Raw genomic sequence first — 23,593 nt, 5'->3', positions numbered from 1 at the left:
AATTAATCCTTCTTGGGTACTGCTGTAATTCTGCACATGTTCATGATGCTGAAAACAATATACAAAATCTCGTAAACGTAAATTTAATCAAAACAAATAAAACATATTTGTATATTGAATTAATCAAAATAGTATATACAGTAACAATATATAAAAAACAATTAGTGAAATATAAAAAAAAAAAAAATTGATAGTAATTTGAAGGAAATGGAGGAAAGTTAAAGTAATGGTTAATAAGGACTTAGAACTGTATAATCATTTTTTTATATATTATTAATATGTGATTTTTATCTTTCAGAATAATAATTTCAGACTTTTTAATGAAATATGATTAATTCTTATAAAATGTTTAATTAACAATAGAAATAACTACTTTTTTTCTAATGCAGACAAATTAATAGAAATGTATGTAAATATATTTTTTGAAACTTTCTGGTTAAATAAGAGTCTAAAAATGTTTACGAAGTATTCCGGTGATATTATTGTTTATAGTTGTTTTTATTAATTTTTATTTTTATGTCATTATACAAAGTAGAGACTGTTTTATGAATTTTAAAACTAATTTTACATGTTTACTGGTTTGTCTTGCAAAATAAATAATATATTAGTAAGAAATTTAATTTAAAAAAAGATAATTTTTAATAGAAATCTAATGGTCAAATTGTATATTTTTAATTTTCGGACAAAGGAATTTAGTTTGAATTTTAAAAATAGATACATTTTCACGCGAAAGATGTACCTACTGTATAGTCATCGAACAAAAAGTACATAATAAATCATTATTTTTACTTTCGAATTAATTAATTTTTTTATAAAAAGTTTGCTTTTACATATTGATGGTTATTTCTATCTATTTTTCATTTTACATTATTTTATGGGGATAAGAAGTGTAGTATGTATTTAAGCTATTTTTATATCTAAGTTTGTATAGTTATGGTTAAAACGTATTGATGTGCAATATATTCGTAAAAACAAAAATTTCGAAAAACATAATTTTTAATATAAATTTAATGGATTATCTAACGTAATTCTGACCACATTGAATAATTTGTGTTTTTCGAGGAAAGAAATGTCGTATGAATTTCAAATAAGGTGTGAATATTTACTGGAATGGCTTGCTTAGAAAAACAATAACAAATAAGTTAATTTTTACAAGCAAATAAATTAAATGTTACTATCGAAGTATGCTGCTGATACCTATTGATAGCTGTATTTCTGTGTATTTTTAATTTTACAATATTTTTGAGGGAATGGATTAATGTGTGGGTTTTAAAATTAAGCTTGAATGTGCGATATTTGTAAAAAAATATATTAAAAAAGTTAACGTATTATAATGGAAACCCGTAATTCTGGCCACTTTGTATAATTATGTTTTTAATATATCAAGGGAAGGAGTAGTTTGTTTAGATTTTGAATTAAGTGTCAATGTTAAACGAATAGATTAGTGTTTGCTAGCAACAAAAAAAAAATACAGAAAAGGAAAATTTAATATCGATTTATGGTAGTTGCTTAGATGGCCGTTTTCAAAAATTTGAATTTTAAATACTTATAAAAAATTAAGTATTTGCTTTTATTCATTTTTGAGTTACAACAAAAACACAAAATCATATTTTTCGAAATCGCTGGAAAAATTACTGTAAATTTATCATTTGAACCTCTTAAAAGTATGAACTACTGCTAGCAAATTGGCCCCTCTCAAAATTTAAAAATGAAACATTATACCGTACATAAATTACATGTATACAAAAGAAAACAGTGTAAAATCGTCGTGAATGGAGTAATGAATATTTTCATTCCACTCACGACCTAAAATATGTCGTAGTATCCTATAATTTTGTTGTTTAATAATATGTTTATAATAAATTATTCACTACATTTTTATTTTTCCATATAGTATACACCTAAAAAACAAATAAAAATAAACTGTTTTGTTCAGTTATTGCTATTTCTAGACTAGTTTCTCCTCCACGCGTTGTTCAACCACCTCTTCTGTAACATTGTCGTCTTCATTTAGAACGACTAGAACTTACCACCAAATGTAGTTGTTAATTTATTACCAGTTATATTTTTTACGTGTCGTAGATAGCAATATACATATGCATAATAATAATATTATTCTACTACGTAATCTTTGTAAACAAGTACCTATAGTTGCGCATGCGTGCGCTCGCGTTTCCGTGTGTGTGTGTGTGTGGATTTGTTCGTAGCTATATGACCTTCATGGCGTCTACAAATAGTCTCCACTCCCAACAGTGGCACAGTCCTCACTCCTCTCCACACTAATCAGTTGTTTGTTTAGTGTCAAGCAATACGTCGCATCATCTTCAGATTCTTTGCAACAAACTTAAACGTCAGTAACAACAGTTCTCGTCGTAAATCCAAAGGTAAGAATAAGACCATTTTTTTAACGGTTTCCCCTCTTTTTCCATTTACGACACCGTTGACTTATTGTAGGAGTGACTCTGGAATGCCTCTGGTTGTGTATCCATGAAAATAAAAAAAAATTGTGTGAAATTCACTAGAAAAATTGTATTGACATCACTGTTTTGTGTGGAATAGAAAGTGGACGATTTTATTTTTCGTCTTTGTATAGTCGGAATGAAATTGTTTGTTCTGTAGTTCCTAATTCCGTTTGCATTATATGTCTCAAGTCCGATCTAAATAAAGCAAATTAATGTATTCACTTTATATAAATAATAAGCCTAAGAAAAGTTCAAAAATGGCTGATAAGAAAAACTATATAAATAAATGAGGTAGTTAGTGGAAAAAAATGTGCAGCTGTTGGCAATAGTTTTAAAACGTACGACAATGATTACGCTTGTAATCACGTCGGTTCCTTAAATTTATGGGTTTTTTCTCTAGACTCGAATGTAATACATATATATATTTAAAAAACGGCTATTGTTAGTAGGTACCACATTAGTATGCTGTCTAGAAAGTAATAACGCATAATGTATAGTATAAATTGCATAAGTACATAATATATATATATATAAAGTCGATTATATTCCTATCTTTTTATGACACAATAATGAAGAAACGAGAAAGAAAAATTGAAGCCTAAAGGTCTGATAAAATCTATCTTCTTTTTAATTTCTCCAGTAATATATATGTGTGCACTTTTTCTCAATAATGTACAATTAAAAACTATAATTGTATGATTTGTATGTTAAGAATAAATATTATTTTAAAATGGATTTAAAATCATATATCCCAATGTTTACGTTTAAATGTTTTATGTGTAATAACTGATAGTAATAATATATTTCCCAACTGTAACAAACACTATTCAGTGTAGAAAACTACAATTGATCATTTACCTAGTATATTTAACGAAGTCTATACATAATGTTATTAAATAGATAATAAAATGTACATAAAATATTCTTGATTATAAATTATAATTTTATTAACTATTACAGTTCCACATGCTTTGGCCGTGAACGTACACCCGCGCCACAGTGACCTAAAACCTTCATCACAGTCAAGTGTCGTTGGGTAATAACATAATATAATAATATTCATAATCAGTAAAATATCGGTTTATTATTGTAATATGCCGCTGAACTGATTTTAATTAATAACATTATTACTCTCCATTATGGTTGAATCCAGTGTTCCCGAAAGTAAGCATTATTGCGCACCCCATTGAGAGCTTAAGGTAGATCCAAAGGTGTAATAATAGTACAGCTACAGCCACAATTGGTTGGGGATGCAATATTTATTGGTGTAATTAAAGGGTGTACACTGTTGTCACTTTTGAGCGAATTTAAATTCCCATAAAATATATTGCACGTTAAAATCGCCCATTTGTAAAGCAATACGTAAATTATAATGCGAAAAAAATACAACCATAAGTTCCTACAAGAAAAAAATTACATAGATTCAAATTTTATTCCTAAATTTATATTTTATACTTAAGACTAACAACTTAAATGTAGTTGGTCTAGTTCAAATTTATTTGATTTTTTTATGTTTTATCCTGTAAAAAGAAAAACAAATAAAAAGTTTTGAAGCATTTTGCTTCAAGTTGCAACTTTTAATCGAATGTGGATATTATTAAATGCATATATTTTCTATACAAATACACGCACATACAGCCGCATTGCTTATACCTATTGGTTTGGAATATATGCTAACCATACACTGCTGTCATTGTCCGAAAAATAAAATATCATGCATTTATTCTGACAATATACAGTTATACAAATAGGTCACAGAACCATATGAATGAAGCATGCAAAAAAAGCATGAAACTGTTTAAAACTATTAAAAAATATTTAAAATTGTATATTGTATATAAATCCATATTTTATATAATAGAAAAAATAAGTTTTTAAAGTAATCGAAACAATGAAACATTATCATGAGCGTTTTCATCAACTGAAAATAAAAAAGAAGTGGAAATAAAATTATATTATTAATAATATTATTGTATAACCTACTTACACATAATCTTTCAAAATTTAAAACCTATAGTAACGAAAAATTATCTAAAAAATCTGCCAGTTCTGCTCAAAATTCGTAAGCCGGCTAATCTACAATTCAGTAAATTTAAAATAATTTCTTTTTACTCCTTGCTCTAGGTTCAAACTAATGTGAGAGTGAGATGATGTACGATATACTTAATTGTGATTGTTTTTGATCATTATCATAAAGTAAGCACTTTATGATAATTGTTTACCAAACTGGCCCGCTGAAGAAAAAAGTTTGGGTATCACTAATAAAAATGGTCTATGACTATACAGTAGGTATAATATATGTATACATATTACATATTATGAAGACTAGCTGATATAATGCTCGTTATAATAAACCACTACAATATAATATAATTTCATTAAATTGTTGTTCAAGGTGTTCGAAATGCAATCGATAACCTATATATATATACAGTTTATAGTTAAATGAAAATCTAATCAGACTATTAGAGTTTAATGAATACATTCTTACAGAATTATTATCAGAATTTCGAGCGTGTATGCAATAGCGTCAATGATGTGTACAACTTTGTACATACATTGTACAGAGTGATTAATTTAATTCCATCCATTAATCGATCCTCTATATATAAGTATTTACCGTTTATTTTAATATACCTACTTTATCCAAGCATTTAAATTGTTGTTTTTTATATACTCAGATATAATTATTAATAAACTAATCCAGCATTAATATATTATATTATGTATCATATACATTTTTACTCAGCCTTATTTTTATTTATTTCCTTTTAATTATAAATTTATAAGTAGAGATATTTACTGATTCGCCTAACGACATGGACACATTAAACTTAATATTATGTATATTTAATATGGGTATCTAGATATATAAGCAATCAATAATCACGTAAATATAGTGCGTTGTTGTACTATGAATTTTGGACTATATTATTATAAATGTTGTTATTTATAAAATTTTTATCAAAAAAAAAAAAAAAAAAATTAAAAAAATGTCTACTAAGTATACTATCATTAATCATTATTTATTTTTTATCGTTTACCATTATAATTATTATTATTATTATTATAAACATATTGCACTAACATTTTTATACCTTTATAATACAGTTATACTGTTATATAGACTATTATAGTATTCAAGAATTTATATGTATGTGTAAAAGAAAATAATTATTAAAAAGATTATAATGTTTAGAGTTCAAGTTTTAATCTTAGTCTAAGTTATTATTTATAAAATATTTAATAACAATCTTTGCTTCCGCGTATACTCGTCACGATTACAATTTATATTCGTAGTTAATAGTTTATAAAATCAAACAATATTATGGTCACTGGTAAGTAGTTACCGCAATAATACTCTAGAATAATATGCGCTGTGTCGTTATAGCATGGCTAGTATTTAATATTCTTAATAAACTCGCGTTATAGATAATACTGCTGCAGTAGTGTATGTATACTATATTATGTGTACATTTTTGAATTTATATAGGAAAGTTATTTCAGGGACTTCATAAAGTAGGAATATAGTTTTCAGTTAAGTGATAGTATAATATTCTACAAAACACGCTCCAAAAGAATCTGAAAGCTTTTGTTGAAGTTTGAATAAATTCAGAAATTAATAAGCTCGAGAGCTTATGTGTATAATATAACATATTTATTATTAATTTATACACAGTCAATATGTATATTACATACATTCATGCGAATTGTTGTTATATATATTGTTAGCAAACTGTTTACCAAATAGCACATATTATACTATGATAAAATAATATGAGATAGATACATATTGTAGATAAACATATACAGTGGAGCGTCGATTATTTGCACTAATTGGGACCGAAGGGGGTACGGATAATCAAACAACCATTGAACATTTTAATATAAAGTTAAAAACTAATTTACTAGATATAATACTAAATATATTATTCATACATAATATAAAAAATATAATAAAAATATAAGGTATTTATTTGAACGTAGTCCATTCGGCTCCCGTTTAAAAAAAAAGTAAATTCCAAAACGGCTCCCGTCAAAAAAGGTTTTACAAACAGGTAATTACCCAAACGGCTTCGGTTTTTTACAACACAAATTCTTTCCCACTTCTTACAGACTTAAGACTGTCTCAAAAGAGGTGTGGTTAAAAATATATTGGTGAACACTAAGTAAATTATAAAAAAATGTATAAAAATTATATAAAAAAGCACATATTATTGTGAGTTACATTTTAAAGTTTAAAAAATATAAAAATATGTATATAAAATATATAAAAAAGTATATTATATTATTGCGTTATTATGAATTAAATTAAGAATATGTCAAAAAATGTAAAACGTGTATATATATAAAAATATAAAAAAAAATCAAAAATTTAAATTATTGGTTAATTTTTTTGTCACAATTTTTTTATAAACTCAATGCGTGTTATTTTGTTTAATAAAAACTCGTCAATTATTTGCGCAATGAGATCCTGTTTTTTTTTTTATAAAATTCATTTACTTATACCAGAAACTTAGAAAAGCTCAAATTAGTATACCGGTATTACCATTAGCAGTTTGGGAATTTTCCTGTTTGTAAATTTTTTTTCGATCGGAGCCGTTTAGGAATTTACCTGTTCGTAAAACCTTTTTCGACGGAAGCCGTTTTGGAATAAGCAAACAATGGACGGGAGTCGTTTGGGATGCGCTAATTTATTTGAAATAATAATCAATTTTTCGCCGCAAAGCTATTTCATAATATAACATTAAATATATATATATAATATAACATTATAGTTCACAATAAAACATAACGAATGATAAAACTAAATTAAATTAAACTAAAAATAAATTTGTACTCAACAATTTTGTAGTGTGGATAATTGACGTGCCAGCATTAATCGACGCTCCACTGTATTAATAAATATAATATTTTATACAGGCTATGCATTTAGCGCCGTGCTAAAAATTCCTAGACAATTGATTTCATATATATATATGTGTAATAATATATATGCAAGCAACTTTCGATATAATAAAAATTGATATGTGGGTAAGCGACGAAAAAATGCTTGGTTCTAGCCACTCCTCACTGTTACTCTTCTCTCCAAAATTTTTACTATTCACATAAATTATGTAATTCATAACCTATAGATATTTTATTTATTTATGTATTAGTTTTGATGATGCTTCATTATCCATCACTACTCATCCGAATTACACACCACGTAAATTTAAATATTTATCTGTTTTTGTTTTTATTATTTAATATTTATTTTTGTTATTACAGCTATACGTACATGTTATATTCCATATAAATTATCAACACGTGTATCAGTATATTTCACGTTCAGTATATGAACTAAATTTATAGTAAATAATAATACAGAAAGATTATTTTATGTTATACATATAATTCTTAAAAACGTAACAACAGCGAGTTAAAGGATATTTATTTATACTGCCTATTATTTTAATTATAGTAGTGTAATAATAGGTATAAAGTCAAAGAAAAAACCGCTGTAACTTATTAAATTCTTAAGGATAAGAATCAAACTGAATTTACTCCAGTAAATATCCAGATATAGTTTTCTAATGCAGCGCTTACGATCATTGTGTAAAATATAAATGATGACATCACATAGGTACGTAATTATTTCTCAGGTTATGCATGCCGTTGTTTTAGCTGTTTCGGCGAAAATGGCAACGTTTTATTTTTGGTTTTCCGTAAGCTTTATCTAGTGTTTTTCTTTTGACACAGTTACTCATTATTTATTAATTTAAAATATTTAATACGTTTTTCATTATCCTTTATCATAATTTAAAGCGCTGTCGTAGACTTCACATGTTTTTATCACGGCTCATTTTTAAGATTCTAGAATATATTTTAGTTAATGTACCTACCTACAACAATACCAGTCGATATTATTTGCGAATCATTTATAACCGTCTTCTATTATGTAAACACTTTTCCTTTTTATTTGAATATTTTAATTGTTTAAATCATTAATATTTTTAATAAAATTGAGTTATATACTCGGTTATAGAAATAAAATAACTAAGTATTAAGTATCGCGAAATAGCAGACTACATGTTTAATATGAACTTCAATATTAAATATACTCGAATTGTGGTACATATAAAATATGTTGAATAATGAATATACTTTAAGCATTAATTACGGGCTTCTATTTAACTAAAACTTGATATTTATAATTAATATAGTTTTATCAAATATATTTTGGGGGCACACATAAATCATGCTGATACGGCGCCCTCTGGCAAATTCACCCCAACGAGCTTTTCTTCTTGTTCTATATAAGACTATAAACATTTTACGATAGCACGAGTATACACCCAACTCGCCATAATGGTGGTATGAAACTACGAACACCTGCAGATCAAGTGTTCTCCAAGACACCGGTTTATCAAACTTTTGTGTACACTGTGCATCGCCAAAATATGGCACTGTTAACAAACACGATAAAAACATTTTTTGGCGAAAAGATCGAGAGAAAATTCATTAACCAATCAATGCATTCTTCAATTATTAATCTTATCTATTATTACTTGTGTGTTTTAAAATCGTGTTGTATCACCTTTTTATTTTTTGTTAAGAATTTACGTTATGCTTTATTTTCTGAGTTTTTTATTTTCATGCTCATTGGTATTATTTACCAAAGTATTATTGGTATTATCACCTTATAATTGTGTGTACATTTAATGCATGTGGCATGTCATCTATATGAACACTTAATTAAACAAACCAGTTTTTGTGATCTTTGGGATAATATATAAATAACACATGAAAATTAGTTGTTCAAAAAATAATCAATCAAAATTTTAACTTTATACGTTCATAAAAAATTAATGTAAATTTGCTCTCAACATTTTTTTTTAATTTCAATATTCAAATTTATAAGAAATCTTTAAGCTTTTTTACCAATCATAAATTGTTTATAGATATTTATAAAAAAAAATCAAAATTCTTATTATTTTGAAAAGTACAGAGAATTTTTAATATTGAAATCCTAAAATTACCAAACGATTAAATTCTCTGACAGTTGTCAATGTTGTCATTGTCAAAATTAAAGATTGAAATATTTTTTCTACAACCAAAAGTGACTTCACACATAAAACAAAAATACGCTTCATCACTGTAAAATCAATAGGTACATACATTATCACTTTGCTCAGAATCCAATATAGGTAATTTATACCTATAATATGGCAATATTATAAGAGGACAGAAAGTCAGAAAACAACTATAGAAGATACCACAGCTAGCATGTTTACATCCATGTAATCAAGATTATTTTCATTAATTTATTAACATTCGTCAATAGTTTAAAAATTAAAAAGAATTAATTTATTGCTAGAAAAAAAATAAGGGAAAATTAACTATTAAACGAAAAAATTAATTCACAATCAATTCTTTATTCATTTTTTTCATCGCTCCATCGTGGGAGTTCTAATTGAACGTTATTGACACCTTTTTAATTATATCTATAGGTAATATTATAACCAGTATAAATGTATAAAAATTGTATAGGTGTCGAGATGCATTGTCAGCCGCGAAAAAATTAAAAATATTTAATAACAGTAAATGTCGCGATCGACGGTGGGCTTACGGTGGTTTACCACGTTTTGCGGTAATATATTATTATATCGATTAAATAAATCTGTTACTATAATAACCAAATAACGACAATTAATTATAATTGATTAATTATTATACTGAATAAATGTATGAGATAATGTAGTAATGCGATTGACGATCACTAACCAAATAATGTGCAATCGAATGTTTTCATATGTATATAGATTATTTCGGCGTACGTCCGGTATCAAAACTACCTCGTTTGAAACCCATCTTCGCGATGTCGGAACAGCAGCAGTACGAGCCACCGGCGTTCGATTCCAACTGCATGACGCTCACGCGGTTCGTGTTGGCCGAACAGAAAAAGGTGCCGTCAGCCACCGGAGATCTGACCCAACTGTTGACCAGCATTCAGACGGCTGTCAAGGCAGTCAGCTCTGCCGTGCGAAGGGCCGGACTGACACACCTGTAAGCAATAACCTTGTTTATCTTATTCAAGTGTTGGTGTTGTTCATGTCGTTCAATGATCAATTATAACATAACACTTGTAAACAAAAATTAGACGAAATTGAAAAAAAAACAAAGCAATATTAATACTCGAGTTAATCGTGTTAACCGACTTGCTAAACAACATTTTGTTACGATACCTACTCAGTACTTATTAATGATCGTCTTATTGATACTGCTTTCTCGTGTTGTTGTATACATAGGTACGGCATGGACGGGTCCACTAACGTGCAGGGAGAAGACGTCAAAAAGCTGGACGTGTTAAGCAACGAACTGTTCATCAACATGTTGGCGTCATCATTTACGGTCCACATGCTGGTCAGCGAAGAAAACGAGACTGTGATAGAGGTACTTTACGCCCTTACCGTGTTATTATTTTTATTATTATAGTTTTTATGTTGTGCCAACAGCCAATAGTGTCATCAACGTATTTTCTGTGTATATTTACTCGATCTAACGAGTAACGAGGGTATACCTCTAGTGGGTTCGTGAGTGGTGAGTCTTGGTAAATAGTGATTTCGGCAGTTCGGCAGGCATAGAAGTTGTTAATGTTTTTTCTTCACAATATTGCAATGTACACAACAACACAATTCGTTGTTTATTCATTAATTGGGTACTTTTAACGGGTTTACTTTGTATCAGCGTTGTTTAAAATGTTTAAATACTGCTCGTCTACAGAATATCTGATAAGTTTATATTTTTTATATTTATTTTCAGATTGAGACTGAAAAACGCGGTAAATACGTTGTTTGTTTTGACCCTCTGGACGGATCGTCCAACATCGATTGCCTTGTGTCTATCGGTTCAATATTTGGAATATTCAAGTAACTTTCTGCTCACGATATAAATTATATAATACTATTTTATTATTACTTGACTAATCATTTAACTTGTGGTCATTGACTTCTTAATTTACTAGGGAAAAGAATCAATATTACAATAAAAGTAAATGAGCTTTTCCTACAGAAGTTATGTAAAGTCATCCGAACTTTGTGCTTTTTGTTTCTCATTTTTAAAATAAAGTATTTAATGTGTACAGGTATTATTATAAAATAAAATACTCCATACTTTACTGACACACAACAAATTCATAATCAAATCCATACTTAGATCTTTTTCAGGGTGGGAGAGGAGGAATTAATTATATTATAATATCATATTAACAATAAACATTATATAATTTGTAGAAAAACCAATGATAGCAACGAGACAAATGTAGAAAATGCGTTTCAACCAGGAAGAAACATGGTAGCCGCCGGTTATGCCCTTTATGGCAGCGCAACAATGATGGTGTTGGCGTTAGGCAAAGGGAGCGGAGTCAATGGTTTCATGTTAGATCCAGTAAGTTTTCATAATAATGTACATTTTGATATTATCATAAGAGTGATTCTATTTAAACACAAATCTCATAACAGTCGATTGGTGAGTTTTTGTTGACCGAAAGTAACATCAAAATACCCAGCAAGGGAAACATTTATAGCATCAACGAAGGGTACTCACATTTGTGGGACAAGTCCATAACTGAGTATGTGAGGAGGAAAAAAGATCCAGAGGTAATTTTGTGTCATTGTATTTTTATGATTTAATAATTACAACAAATATTTAATGGTTTTTTCAGTGTGGTAAACCTTATGGTGCCAGGTATGTTGGCTCGATGGTTGCGGATGTACACCGTACAATGAAGTATGGAGGTATATTCATGTACCCGGCAACAAAACAATCACCGAACGGCAAGGTATGATTTAAACTATAATAATTTAAAAAACATATTTTTAGTCACCTGATGAATACAATCAATAATATACTTTACTAGTTACGGCTATTATACGAAGGAAACCCAATGGCTTACATAATCGAGGAAGCAGGTGGCTTAGCGAGCAATGGTAAGATACCCATACTGGACATTCAACCTACAGCCCTGCATCAGAGAACCCCAGTTATTTTAGGCTCCAAAGAAGATGTCAATGAATTATTAGAAATATATCAATCATAATGCTTACATTCTTTGTAAGAAATTTATTATACATAAAAGAATTAAACATATTATAATGTTATAAATGTTATACAGTAATAAAACTTTTTTTTTTAACTTTTGTCAATTGTCTTACTATTTAAATAAAATCATCACTGATTTTGAGTACAAGTAATTAAACAAACAAATAATAATGATGTAACCTAAAACATTATTTATGTTGTAAGAATACAAGAACACAAATGCTGGCACTTAAGAACGAAGAGCTAAAAATTGATGGAACACTTCAAGGATATGTATGTCAAGATCTTGGGTGAAAAGTAATCCTTCTAGGGTACTGCTGTATTTCTGCACTTGTTCATGATGCTGTAAATAAAATAAAATGGAAATTTAACTAAAACAATTATAACACAATTGTACATTGAATTTATCAAGATTAATATAAACAACAATTACAAATTGATAACAATTATTTTAAAAAAAGAGAGGATAGTTGGAAAATAATTGTAATGATTAGAAAGGGCTTTGATTTATATTAAGTAAACAGATATATAAAACAATAATTTATCCTAAATATTATTGACCAACTTTTACAAGTGTTTAATATATCTTAGAAGTTATGAATAAAATTAGCTATTTTTGATTTAAAATGTTTATTATTTTTCATATCGAATATACTTAATATATTTTTGATTAAATGTTTTAAAATTTAAGATCCACTTAAACAAGTCTATTTTTAAGCAGACTAATTTAAATTGTTAAAAATTATTTTTGAACATTTGAAATTTCTATTAACATTGAAACAATTTAAAAATTAAAGAAAGTAATATTTTATAAATATAAAAATGTTTAAATATTACATCAGAATGGGGGAATGTGACCATATTATTAAATATAACAGCTAAGTATTATTAATATTAGTATATTATTTTGTTAATGAACCTTGAAAGATATATGATATGTGAATTGTTATACTTACAGCTAAAAACACCTGTTGTAGTCGTCCAACAGTGTATTTATACCAATATGTGTCAAATGGTCTATCATCTGTATCGCATTTGACTAAATGCTCAGACAATATCATTATAAATCTCTGAAATAGCAAAATATATTAGGTAATACAATACAATTTTTATTTTCCATACAATATACCTGAAAAACAATCAAAAACAAATTTTTCTGATCAGCTTGTGCCATTTCTAGTTTCTCTTCCATACGTTCAACCATCTCTTCGGTAACATTGTCATCTACATCCATTGGAACTTGACCACCAAATGTAGTTGTTGATTGTCGAGGTTTTGCCTCAGCCTTTTCTGTTTCTGTATCACTGTCATCTGAACTATTTGATGTCGCTGCAGTTGTTCGTAACTTTTCTCTAGCTTCATTCAATTCTCTGGTCAATCGATCCACATGTCTAGACATCTTATTGATGGTCAATGACAATATCTCCCAAATATACAGCCTAAAAAGTTGATGAGTATTAAAAATAACTATTATAAGTAATTGAAGAAAAATTAAACTATAGCTGAGCTCATGAAAAGTGATTATCAAAGTCATTACACGTTTTTTTTTTTTAAATATTTTGTTTAACAATGAAAAATAGAAAATGTTTATTGTATAATTTAATCATTGTAACGACTTGATGGACTATATATTTATTATTTATACCCTCTCAGTATCATAAATTAAATTGTACAATACAAAGAGTCCATGGCACTAACAATATTTAGGATCCATCCATTCACACTAATGAAAAAATACATGAGCTATTCAACTTCACTATAAATAGATTACTTGGTAAACTCTGGTATCATTTCTTTTGAAAATATCCAATTTGCCACTGATGAACATTCAATAATCTGTGTCTTTAACATTTTGTCTATAAGTACAGTTAACATTTGCTGATCTGCACACCATAAATCAAATGTACTTCTTAATATTTGCAACTGTCCATCATCAGTTTCTCCTAAGGCCTAAATAATTTTAATTCAAAATTATCTATTTAACTTATGATTTTTTAAATGCAAAAAACTTTTCTGTTCAGAAACAATTTATTCAAACACAAATCATATGAATATAATAATGCATACCTTGAATACACTTATGAACTTTGTGATTGCTGCAAAAGCATGTGAAAAAGACTTGCTGGCTATAAATAACAATGTTTGAACAAAAGCATCAATTTTTGTTGGATTTGAGATGCCAATATCTGCTGGTTCCATGATTTCTCCATTTTCTGACATTAATGGCTCTTTTAATATTTCAAGTATATCTTCAGGAGTTGTTTTATTACGTATTTTAGTAAGTAATGTGTTGGATAAGAACTGACCAGGTAACACTGAAAAATAAAATACAATAATTAATTTTAACCTTTCGATAGGCTCTACTATGTATTATTACACAAGCAAGCGTGTGTTGTACTTTATACGACAGAATGTTTTTCAAATATATTTAATTACAATGAAAGATAAGTAAATTATTTTTAATACAAATATTGTTTGGGAACATTCTGTTCCAAATCACTATCAAAATTATCGTAATCAATATTCTCAACAGTAAGATTGCTGTCACTTTCTAATTCTCTACAATTGTTTACTTCTTTGTCTGATAATTCTTGTAACATATGTGCAATATCACTTATATCAGTCATATTAATTTAATCAGATAACAATTAAAACAATATATAAAGAAAAACAAAAAAGAAAATATTATTTGTATAACAAAAAAATATCATGACTATTTTGTACGATCAGACGGAGTTGACTGAAATATACGTTGATAATAATTTGAAAAACATAAAAAAATATAACAATTGTTAAGTATTTATAACAAATACGTTATTGTGGAATATGAAAAATTCCAGTAATAATCAGCCTACATAGATAAATCTATAATTTATGTAAAAAACACGCATACGCGTCTGCTGATGCTTAAATATTGTAATAAAAAAAAAAATTGAAATCATACTAGACTTTTCAGTTGCATATTTAAACTTTGGTTCAGGTTTCTCTGGTAATAAAGGTTCAAAATCTGGTGGCACAATATCACGCATACGCTCATAAAATGATAATCTAAAAATAACCAATGCAATTTTCAATAATTAATAATTGTTATATTAGTACAAGACATGTGTACCTCATGGCTTTCTGAAGGACTTCGCGCACAAATTTTGGTTTTGGGTGTTCTGGATCCAATGCTAAACAATCAGCCCACTCTTGCCAGGACCAACTGAATTTAAAATTGCTTAAATGGTATGCAAACCATGATACAAACCTAAAAAAAATACATTTGCTTGTTTAAAAGTGGCAAATAAAAGTGAGTAACAATGTAACATACCTATCAAATGCACAGACATGCATGGATTCTATGCGGGAGTATAATATTTCTGTAGTCTGAGCCAGTACAAGTGGCATTGTGTTAGTTGATAATTTAGATAATTCAATAAAGACAGAGCCAAACATTACTTCTAAATACTTTGGTTTAGGCTGGTGGAACATTAAGCTGAATACCACTTCGACGATACAATACTCTAGAGGAACTTTGTTTTTGTGAACAAAGTTCATTAAATTAGTTGCACTAAAAATATAAATAAATAAATTCATAAATCAAAACACTCTATTAAATAATATATATATATATATGTATATAATTTGTTGTTAAATATTACCATTCTTTTCTATTTTTACAAGACATATCAATGATCTGTTGTAGATGTTCTTCAACTAAAAATCGTTCAATGGAATGAGCGCCAGGCATAATGTGACCCTAAATGTATGTATTGGTTTAAAATATCAAAAATGTAATCTAAAAGTATGTGTCATTCATTATTCACTCACATCAGTGACATCTGTATAATCAAACATTCGGTATACAACCCATGGCATTGGATATACACAAGCGTTATGATGGGGAGGTGGCACAATAGGTGGTAAATTATGCTGAAGAGCTTCACACAAAACATTGTCAAACGTTAGGTAAGGTCTTGGTATAATGGTCTCTGTCCAACTGTCATGTTTCAGTTTTTTAATCTGATTCCACAAACATTCCAAGTACTCTTCCTGAGGATGAGGTACATCTGTGGACCAAATCCGCAGCATATTAACATGCTTTTTTGGACGTTTATTCAAATATACCTCAATAGTTGCCAATAACATTTCAAGAGGTGATTCTCTTTTTTCATATAATTCTCTACCAACCCATGGTAGACATGACATAACAGCATAACAATACCTATTAAAAACAAATACATTAACCATTATAATTGTAATTTTTAGATATATTTTCTTTTACTTACCAGTCTTTGCGTACATTAGGAACTCCATCTTCTTTAGTAACATCCAATAAACTACCCATAAGTTGTACAAATGAACTAGCTGATACAACATGACAATTTACCAAATCACCAATGAAACGTAGAACTACTCTAGCTTCATTCCAAGAATTATTTTTTAAACTATCTTTGAAAAAACGTACAATGTTTTCTACAAACTAAATTTTCAAAAAAAAATTATGATTAAAATTTAAAACAGTACCTACAACAAGAATAATATACTATTTTATAATATTAAGTTTTCTTACTTCACCACCAAAATTGTAATTTTTTGCATTTAACAAGCCAACCAATGTTGAATAAATTGTACACTTTTCTGGCATATTAACTGCACATTCTACTAATAATTTGAGTACTTTTTTTTTAAAGTTTTGTATGTCACCATCTAGTACACTAGCCAAACCTTCTAAATTACTTTCTATTGTGCTAGTCGTCTGTTTGTAAAATTAAATCAAAAAATTAAATTATTAAAAATATATTGTATAATAATTAAACAAAATAATTTACAAAAAGTTTTTAAAATATCTAAATATTCTAAACATTTAAATGAATAAACTATAAGCAACAATAAAACTAATTTTACTTTAATATTGCTGATCAAGTTTATGTTTAATAAGAAGCTTTAATAATAATTTTATAAAAATTACATTTTCTCCAACTTTAAGAACAAGACTTTCCAATCTATCTTCTAAATCATTACTTTCAGAACCACCACGACGACGCTTTTTATAGCCTCGGTCAGCACCTAAAAATTATAATAAAAACAAATTATTTATTTATGCATTATAGCTACTTAAAGATGTAAATATAAATTAATTTTATATCCATAATTTTTTTAAGATCACAACAGTTTATTATAATTTCAAGATGAGCAATAGAATTTCCTAATTTTCATATGAACATTAATATAAAATATTGGTTGCATACATAAAACATTGTAAGTAGATTGTGTAATACACATAGAAGATAATTTAAATAAAGTCTCTAAATACAGATGCGGTATATCCCAGATTGAATATTTATTCTAGTAATCTTAAATACCCGATTGTATTTAAGACAAGAATAAGAGTATAAATTAGTCACAAAACAGAGCAGTATAAGTGGCATATAGTGAAAATTGTAAAACTGATTTTTTTTTGACTTGGTTAAATACACTACATAGTACCTATGTCAAGACAATTATTTTTAAAAACAAATTAATAATGAAGCTTTAAATATATTTGATAATAATAGTTTATGTAAGTATTTCACGGAAATTATAGATAAGTTCAAAATTTTCAAGTCCTAACTTTTTTACCGTATGTTTTATCATTTAAACTACACAGAATAGTTATTAAATGTTATTATATTATATGTACAGTATGGACCAGTGTCTATACAGTTACAGTATCCTATAGACAATATTCAACTATGTATACACCATTTTAGAACCTATAAAACTAGGTACCACAAATTATAAGTTATTATGTACAACAATTTGAACTTTAATATGATTTTTAAGTCATACAGGTATATTGATCATATATAATTTGTTAGCTTGTATTTGAACATAAAATTGATGAAACACAGCAGAACATCTAAATAGTGTTGGTTGAAATGTTGGTATTGATACAAAAACTAACCAAAATGGTTAGGTTATGCACACATAGTGTTAACACGTTTACAATTGATTCAATTGACTTTACAATACTTTTTTAATTAAGAAATACACAATATGTACATATTAGCAAAAAAAGTAAATATGTTATATTATCAACTGCTATGAAATAAAAACAAGCATGAGTACTGTGGAAAGGAACCATCCATCAGCAACTAGACTTGAGTTATCGATAAGTTAAGTTAAGTATTTTTATCACTTTTATTTAGAGAGAAGTAAATCATTGCACAACGTTCTCTTTAACACGTTGATGAAACAACGTCGGAAAAATGAGAGAAAATTAAAAAATATCTTACCATATAGATCTTCGTAACTGTCGTGGATTCGACGGCGACTCATGTTGCTTTAATACCACAACGGAACACAATCAGCAAGTAGAACTGCGGAAAAAGGATTCCGTAGCTGAAATGTTGGTAAGCGGTACCTAATCAATCGGAACGACTTTTGACTTGGTAAACTATAGAATGAACTGGAGAAGTGAAATAAGAATAGTGAACATTAAACTGATACACTCACACAGAACAGAAAATAGTGATTGCCGGAATGGTAAATATTATATACAACTAATACCGGTTGCTGATTGGCGAACACAAAACATAAACGATCCGTCAAAAAACGAATTCGAATAGCTGCAAAATGGCCGACTTTGTTATCATTATCTTTATCATATATCCCAAATCTAATAAATAATGCATTATTTTATTTTTATTTTACTTGTGCAGCTGAAAATATTATACTTAAATCTAATATATTATTTTAAATCGTGGAATTGAAGTATAATCAATTTCTATTGAGATTAATCTCTTAGTTAAAGTTTTAAACTTTTACAGTATTTTTCAAGCGTCTTATCCATTGCTTAAATTATTGATAAAAGTACACCGGTAGTTGTACATTTGTAATCATTGGCCGCTAGATAGCGATGACTAACCTCTGAGAGCTCAAATAGTACATGTTTAAAATATAATATTATACGTAGACAACATAGTACATACCACGGCTAATGGCTATAGATTCTATAGCTACAGTATCTATAGCCGTGGTACATACTACAACTACACGCATTAGGTACGTAGTATCATGAACTAAGATTCTTCTTAGCTCATGGTAGTATTATCATGTTTCCCCTAAAATAGGATAATGGTACTTACAAATTATAATAAAAAATATAAATGTATTTAGTTTTTACAAATAATTAACCATGTTTTACATAATTAATTATTATAAACGATGCTTTACGGCCGAATTAAAATTTATTATTCAATAATATAATAAGCAAAATATATTTGAAAGATTCTAGACTTAGTACAAAAAATATTAAAAAACATATTAGTACTAAATTACTAATGTATTTCAAACTTTGTGTGACTTCACAGTACACATACTATTTTTTGAATTCCCCTCCATGGATCCATTACTATAAAATAAGCTACTGAAAACTGAAGTGTAATGTAATAAAAAAAAAAATAATAATAATTTTTATGCTCGTAATTTATATAATTGTATATTATAAAATATTTTATTATTTCTTCGTAATATTTTTTGAGCTGAGTAAAATTAAACAGATAACTTTGAAATTACTTGAGGATTTTATTTGTTTTCTATAAAAAAGTAAGTAGTATGTAATATTTTGTAAAAAGTCTTTTCAGATTAACAATTTTTGGTAGTGGTACTTATAATATGGAAGATCACAAGTAAAACATATCATGTAACATAATATATTATGGTAGGTATACTGGTGTTTGGCATTGTTATAAATTATTCCGTTATTAAAATTGCCTATACAAAACCCCTTAAATAATATCAGCGATGGATATTGATACAAAATTAAGATAGTTTACAAAATAATATATTGATATATTATTATTATAAAGAAGATTATTCTGATGCTTTATTACCCATCTATACTATTTTTATAAACATAATATACATAATAAATGCAGATACAAATATTATCTATTATACTCTATTTTATATTGTAAGTCAGATAAACTATATAAATTATCTGCTATATAATTCGTGTACGTCTTATATTTAGCATTTCTATTGAAATTTTCCATTTTTGGCAAAAAGCCTGTCAAATATTTTTTCCATTTAAATTAATGAATTTTAATTAAAACTTAAAATTTACAATAATTTTAATAATTAGCGGTATTATATTTGTTAAACTATAAAAAATCCTTTTTTCGTATTAATACTGCAAAATTTAATGTCTTACAAAAATACATTTATGTGTACTATAGTCTACATAGATAGTTATTGTAACATAGGGTAATAGTACAAATATTATATTATTTCAATTTTTATTTTGTTTTTAGTATTTTAAAAATATTTAATGGTAGATTGGTAGGTACTAAGGAGTAGTAATTCTCTAAATTTAGTAATTCAATTTTATTTTTATTTATTATTTTGCATTTCATTTTTTTTGAACTGCCGTTTGAAATCATACCTAAAGACTTTTTATTTACCTGAGAATTCAGGTTTACATATAAAGTGTTTGAGAAATATGATCGTTTTTTCTTTGTTGATTTTAGCTCTCCTTTTCCACGCCAATTTTCTACTGCTACTATTTCATCATCATTTATTCTTTCAAATACCACCGAGTGTAAGCCGTTGTCATCGAATGTTATTGATGTATCTTGGAAAGCTATAAAGTTGTCACTAATTGTTTATATCCAGATTTTTCATTATTTTCTTTCATCAGACCGTCTATATTTTCCTCTGTATTACATTGGATTTTACCAAATTCTAATTCATTAGCTTCATGTAAAATCATTGCCCCGTCTAAAGAATCTAAATAACTTTGAAAAAAATCGTCTACTCGATATGGTAACTCTTTAAATATTGTTTGTTTAACACTATTAAAACTAGCTTTGGGTGCACTACTACTTGCAAGTTTTACAGGAAACTTAAACGCTTTACACATAATGTTTGACCATAAGGGTAATAATTCTAATAACTTTAAAATAAAAGGGATCACGATGGGTATATACTGTGCATTTTCATAATTAACATAATCAACCGATTCTTTGCATTCTAATAATATTGATTGTGCCCATGTTTTCAATGTCATATTATTTAACATTTCACTACAGAGTAACAAATTGTCTTCAAATTCATTAATTGTATTATTCTGAAATTAATAAATATGGTAAATCTTATACCTAAGTAGATTATAGTTTTATAAAATAATATTATAAATCTTAATTATTTTATTTACATGTAATATTGTAATTATTGTCTGTATTATTTTTAAAGCTTATTATTATTGAGCCCGGATTTAAATGCACTTAAAACCATACAAATATACTCTAAAAAATAGCTATAAGTGCTCTTAAAAAATGTATTTTATCACATAAATAACCTTAAAAATGTGATATTTTTTTTATACGATTTGGTATTTTAATTTGGAATTTATAAATAAGGTATAATTATTAATTTTTATTGAAAAAAAATCTGAAAATATTAAAAATTAATTTGATGCTGTTGGTGTTGAGACGCATATGTTTTGGGGAAATATTATTTGATTAGAATGCTAAACATACTAAAATATACATTAATATTTGTGTAAAATTAAAATTCTATTTAAGTCTATTTTACTTACTAAATTTTGAGAATTACATTGAATATATTAATTCAATATACAATAATATATTGTTTAGTATGTTCAAACACCAAAGGTCTTCTATAATCTGGTAGAATTTGTATAGTATATTGAACGAATATACATTAAAAACCAACAAAATGACTCGATAATGCTAAAAATGCAAATTAAAATTTTTAGCTTTGAAACACTCGTTACATGAAGTGAATTATGTACTTGGAAAGCATTGTCTAAGATCAACCAAAAAATTATGCACTTTGCATTAAAATTTGGGCCCTACTTATTCATATAAGTCACTAAAAATTATCAATAAGCATTATTTATTTATTTCTATAAAAAAAAATAATTTTGTCAACAAAATTTAAAAAATATTTAATTGCAACATAATGCACATTCGTCTTCTGATTTATACGAAAACGTTTATACCTATTAATTTAGAAATATAATAGAATAGAGCATGAATTATTGAAGTCATGACAGTATAGGTACTACGCGTTATATATCGTATTTATAGTGCTATAGCCTACAATGTATGATGTCACCAAATGATACATCGATCGACGATGTACATATTATATATTTTTATACAAGTTGTATAGAATTATAAATTATGATATAGTGTATCAATATCAAATTGAATATATGTATAAATAATAAATGTGATGCATGCGTTCCGTTCTAGTAGGTACTTAAAAAAAAAATACCTTTACGATATAATGTACGTATAATCTGTTATATTGGTAGGTATATTATTGTTTTGCGTACTAACCTACCTATCAACCACAAATTCTTATTTTGGTCTAAAAATCACTTTATATGATAAACGTATAGGGTATAATATACACACATGACACGTTTAATGTACTATAGTTTATAATATGGCCAAAGTTTCTAGTGTGCGATTTTTATTATTTTATTTAAATAACTAAATACGACGGTTGTTGTTTACTGTTTAGCCTATGCCCTATACTGACAGTTTTTAAACTAATTACCGTTATTGTTTTTCATCACGCAAGAAGGCAGACGCACGTATAATATCTATATAAAAACCAGTGCCATTACTCGCAAATCTAAAGTAAAAAATAGTAGAGCACGTATACTATTATATACTCTATGTAGTATAATATACGAACCAGAATGCGCTAATTAAAATTTCCAACGGCGTTAACCTACAATTTTTCGTGGAGTTTATCTATTTATAAATAAACGGACTTGTTCGTATACCACCTACGTTTAATATTTTTTTTTAGTTTCGTAAGTTTCGTTAGTAATTTAGTATCAATAAATAAGGAATTAACGTAACTTTTTTAACAAATAAAAATATTGGATAATATATATTATATATATATTATTTAGATGCATACAGATATACTAATTATTTATATTCTGTAAAAATATATTGTTGAAAACTATTTTTTTTTCCGAATAATCGTGATGCAGCGGAATTATCACTCCGTGCGTTCTTCTCGACAATTGATCGAGG

At 27.2% G+C, this 23,593-nt stretch overlaps 2 protein-coding genes across 4 annotated transcripts; one reads left to right on the top strand and one right to left on the bottom strand.

The window, feature by feature from the left end:
- The first annotated feature begins 2,227 nt into the window (after positions 1-2,227).
- Positions 2,228-12,649, top strand: LOC113554450 (fructose-1,6-bisphosphatase 1-like). Of its 3 annotated transcripts, XM_026958316.1 has the most exons (9): positions 2,228-2,384; positions 3,423-3,498; positions 10,268-10,511; positions 10,754-10,898; positions 11,268-11,374; positions 11,738-11,891; positions 11,966-12,103; positions 12,169-12,285; positions 12,364-12,543. In XM_026958316.1, the coding sequence occupies exons 3-9, from the start codon at positions 10,324-10,326 to the stop codon at positions 12,541-12,543; spliced, it is 1,029 nt and encodes a 342-aa protein (XP_026814117.1). In that variant the 5' UTR covers positions 2,228-2,384; positions 3,423-3,498; positions 10,268-10,323. The 3 variants fall into 3 exon arrangements, with proteins under 3 accessions (XP_026814117.1, XP_026814118.1, XP_026814119.1); XM_026958317.1 differs by lacking the exon at positions 3,423-3,498 and having other exon boundaries at positions 2,229-2,384; XM_026958318.1 differs by lacking the exons at positions 2,228-2,384; positions 3,423-3,498 and having other exon boundaries at positions 10,324-10,511; positions 12,364-12,649.
- On the bottom strand, positions 12,561-18,848 carry LOC113554449 (nuclear cap-binding protein subunit 1). Its single transcript, XM_026958315.1, has 14 exons — positions 18,806-18,848; positions 17,500-17,597; positions 17,101-17,286; positions 16,817-17,010; positions 16,359-16,752; positions 16,190-16,287; positions 15,859-16,098; positions 15,658-15,795; positions 15,490-15,593; positions 14,613-14,860; positions 14,317-14,495; positions 13,675-13,984; positions 13,502-13,615; positions 12,561-12,888 (listed from the first exon to the last, which is right to left on the bottom strand). The coding sequence occupies exons 1-14, from the start codon at positions 18,846-18,848 to the stop codon at positions 12,775-12,777; spliced, it is 2,460 nt and encodes an 819-aa protein (XP_026814116.1). The 3' UTR covers positions 12,561-12,774.
- Between the last annotated feature and the right edge of the window lie 4,745 nt (positions 18,849-23,593).

This window comes from Rhopalosiphum maidis, chromosome 2 (assembly GCF_003676215.2).
Source record: "Rhopalosiphum maidis isolate BTI-1 chromosome 2, ASM367621v3, whole genome shotgun sequence".
Classification (NCBI taxonomy): Eukaryota; Metazoa; Arthropoda; class Insecta; order Hemiptera; family Aphididae; genus Rhopalosiphum; species Rhopalosiphum maidis.
Note: the sequence above shows the minus strand (reverse complement) of the source record. Positions and strands in the feature narration are given on the sequence as shown.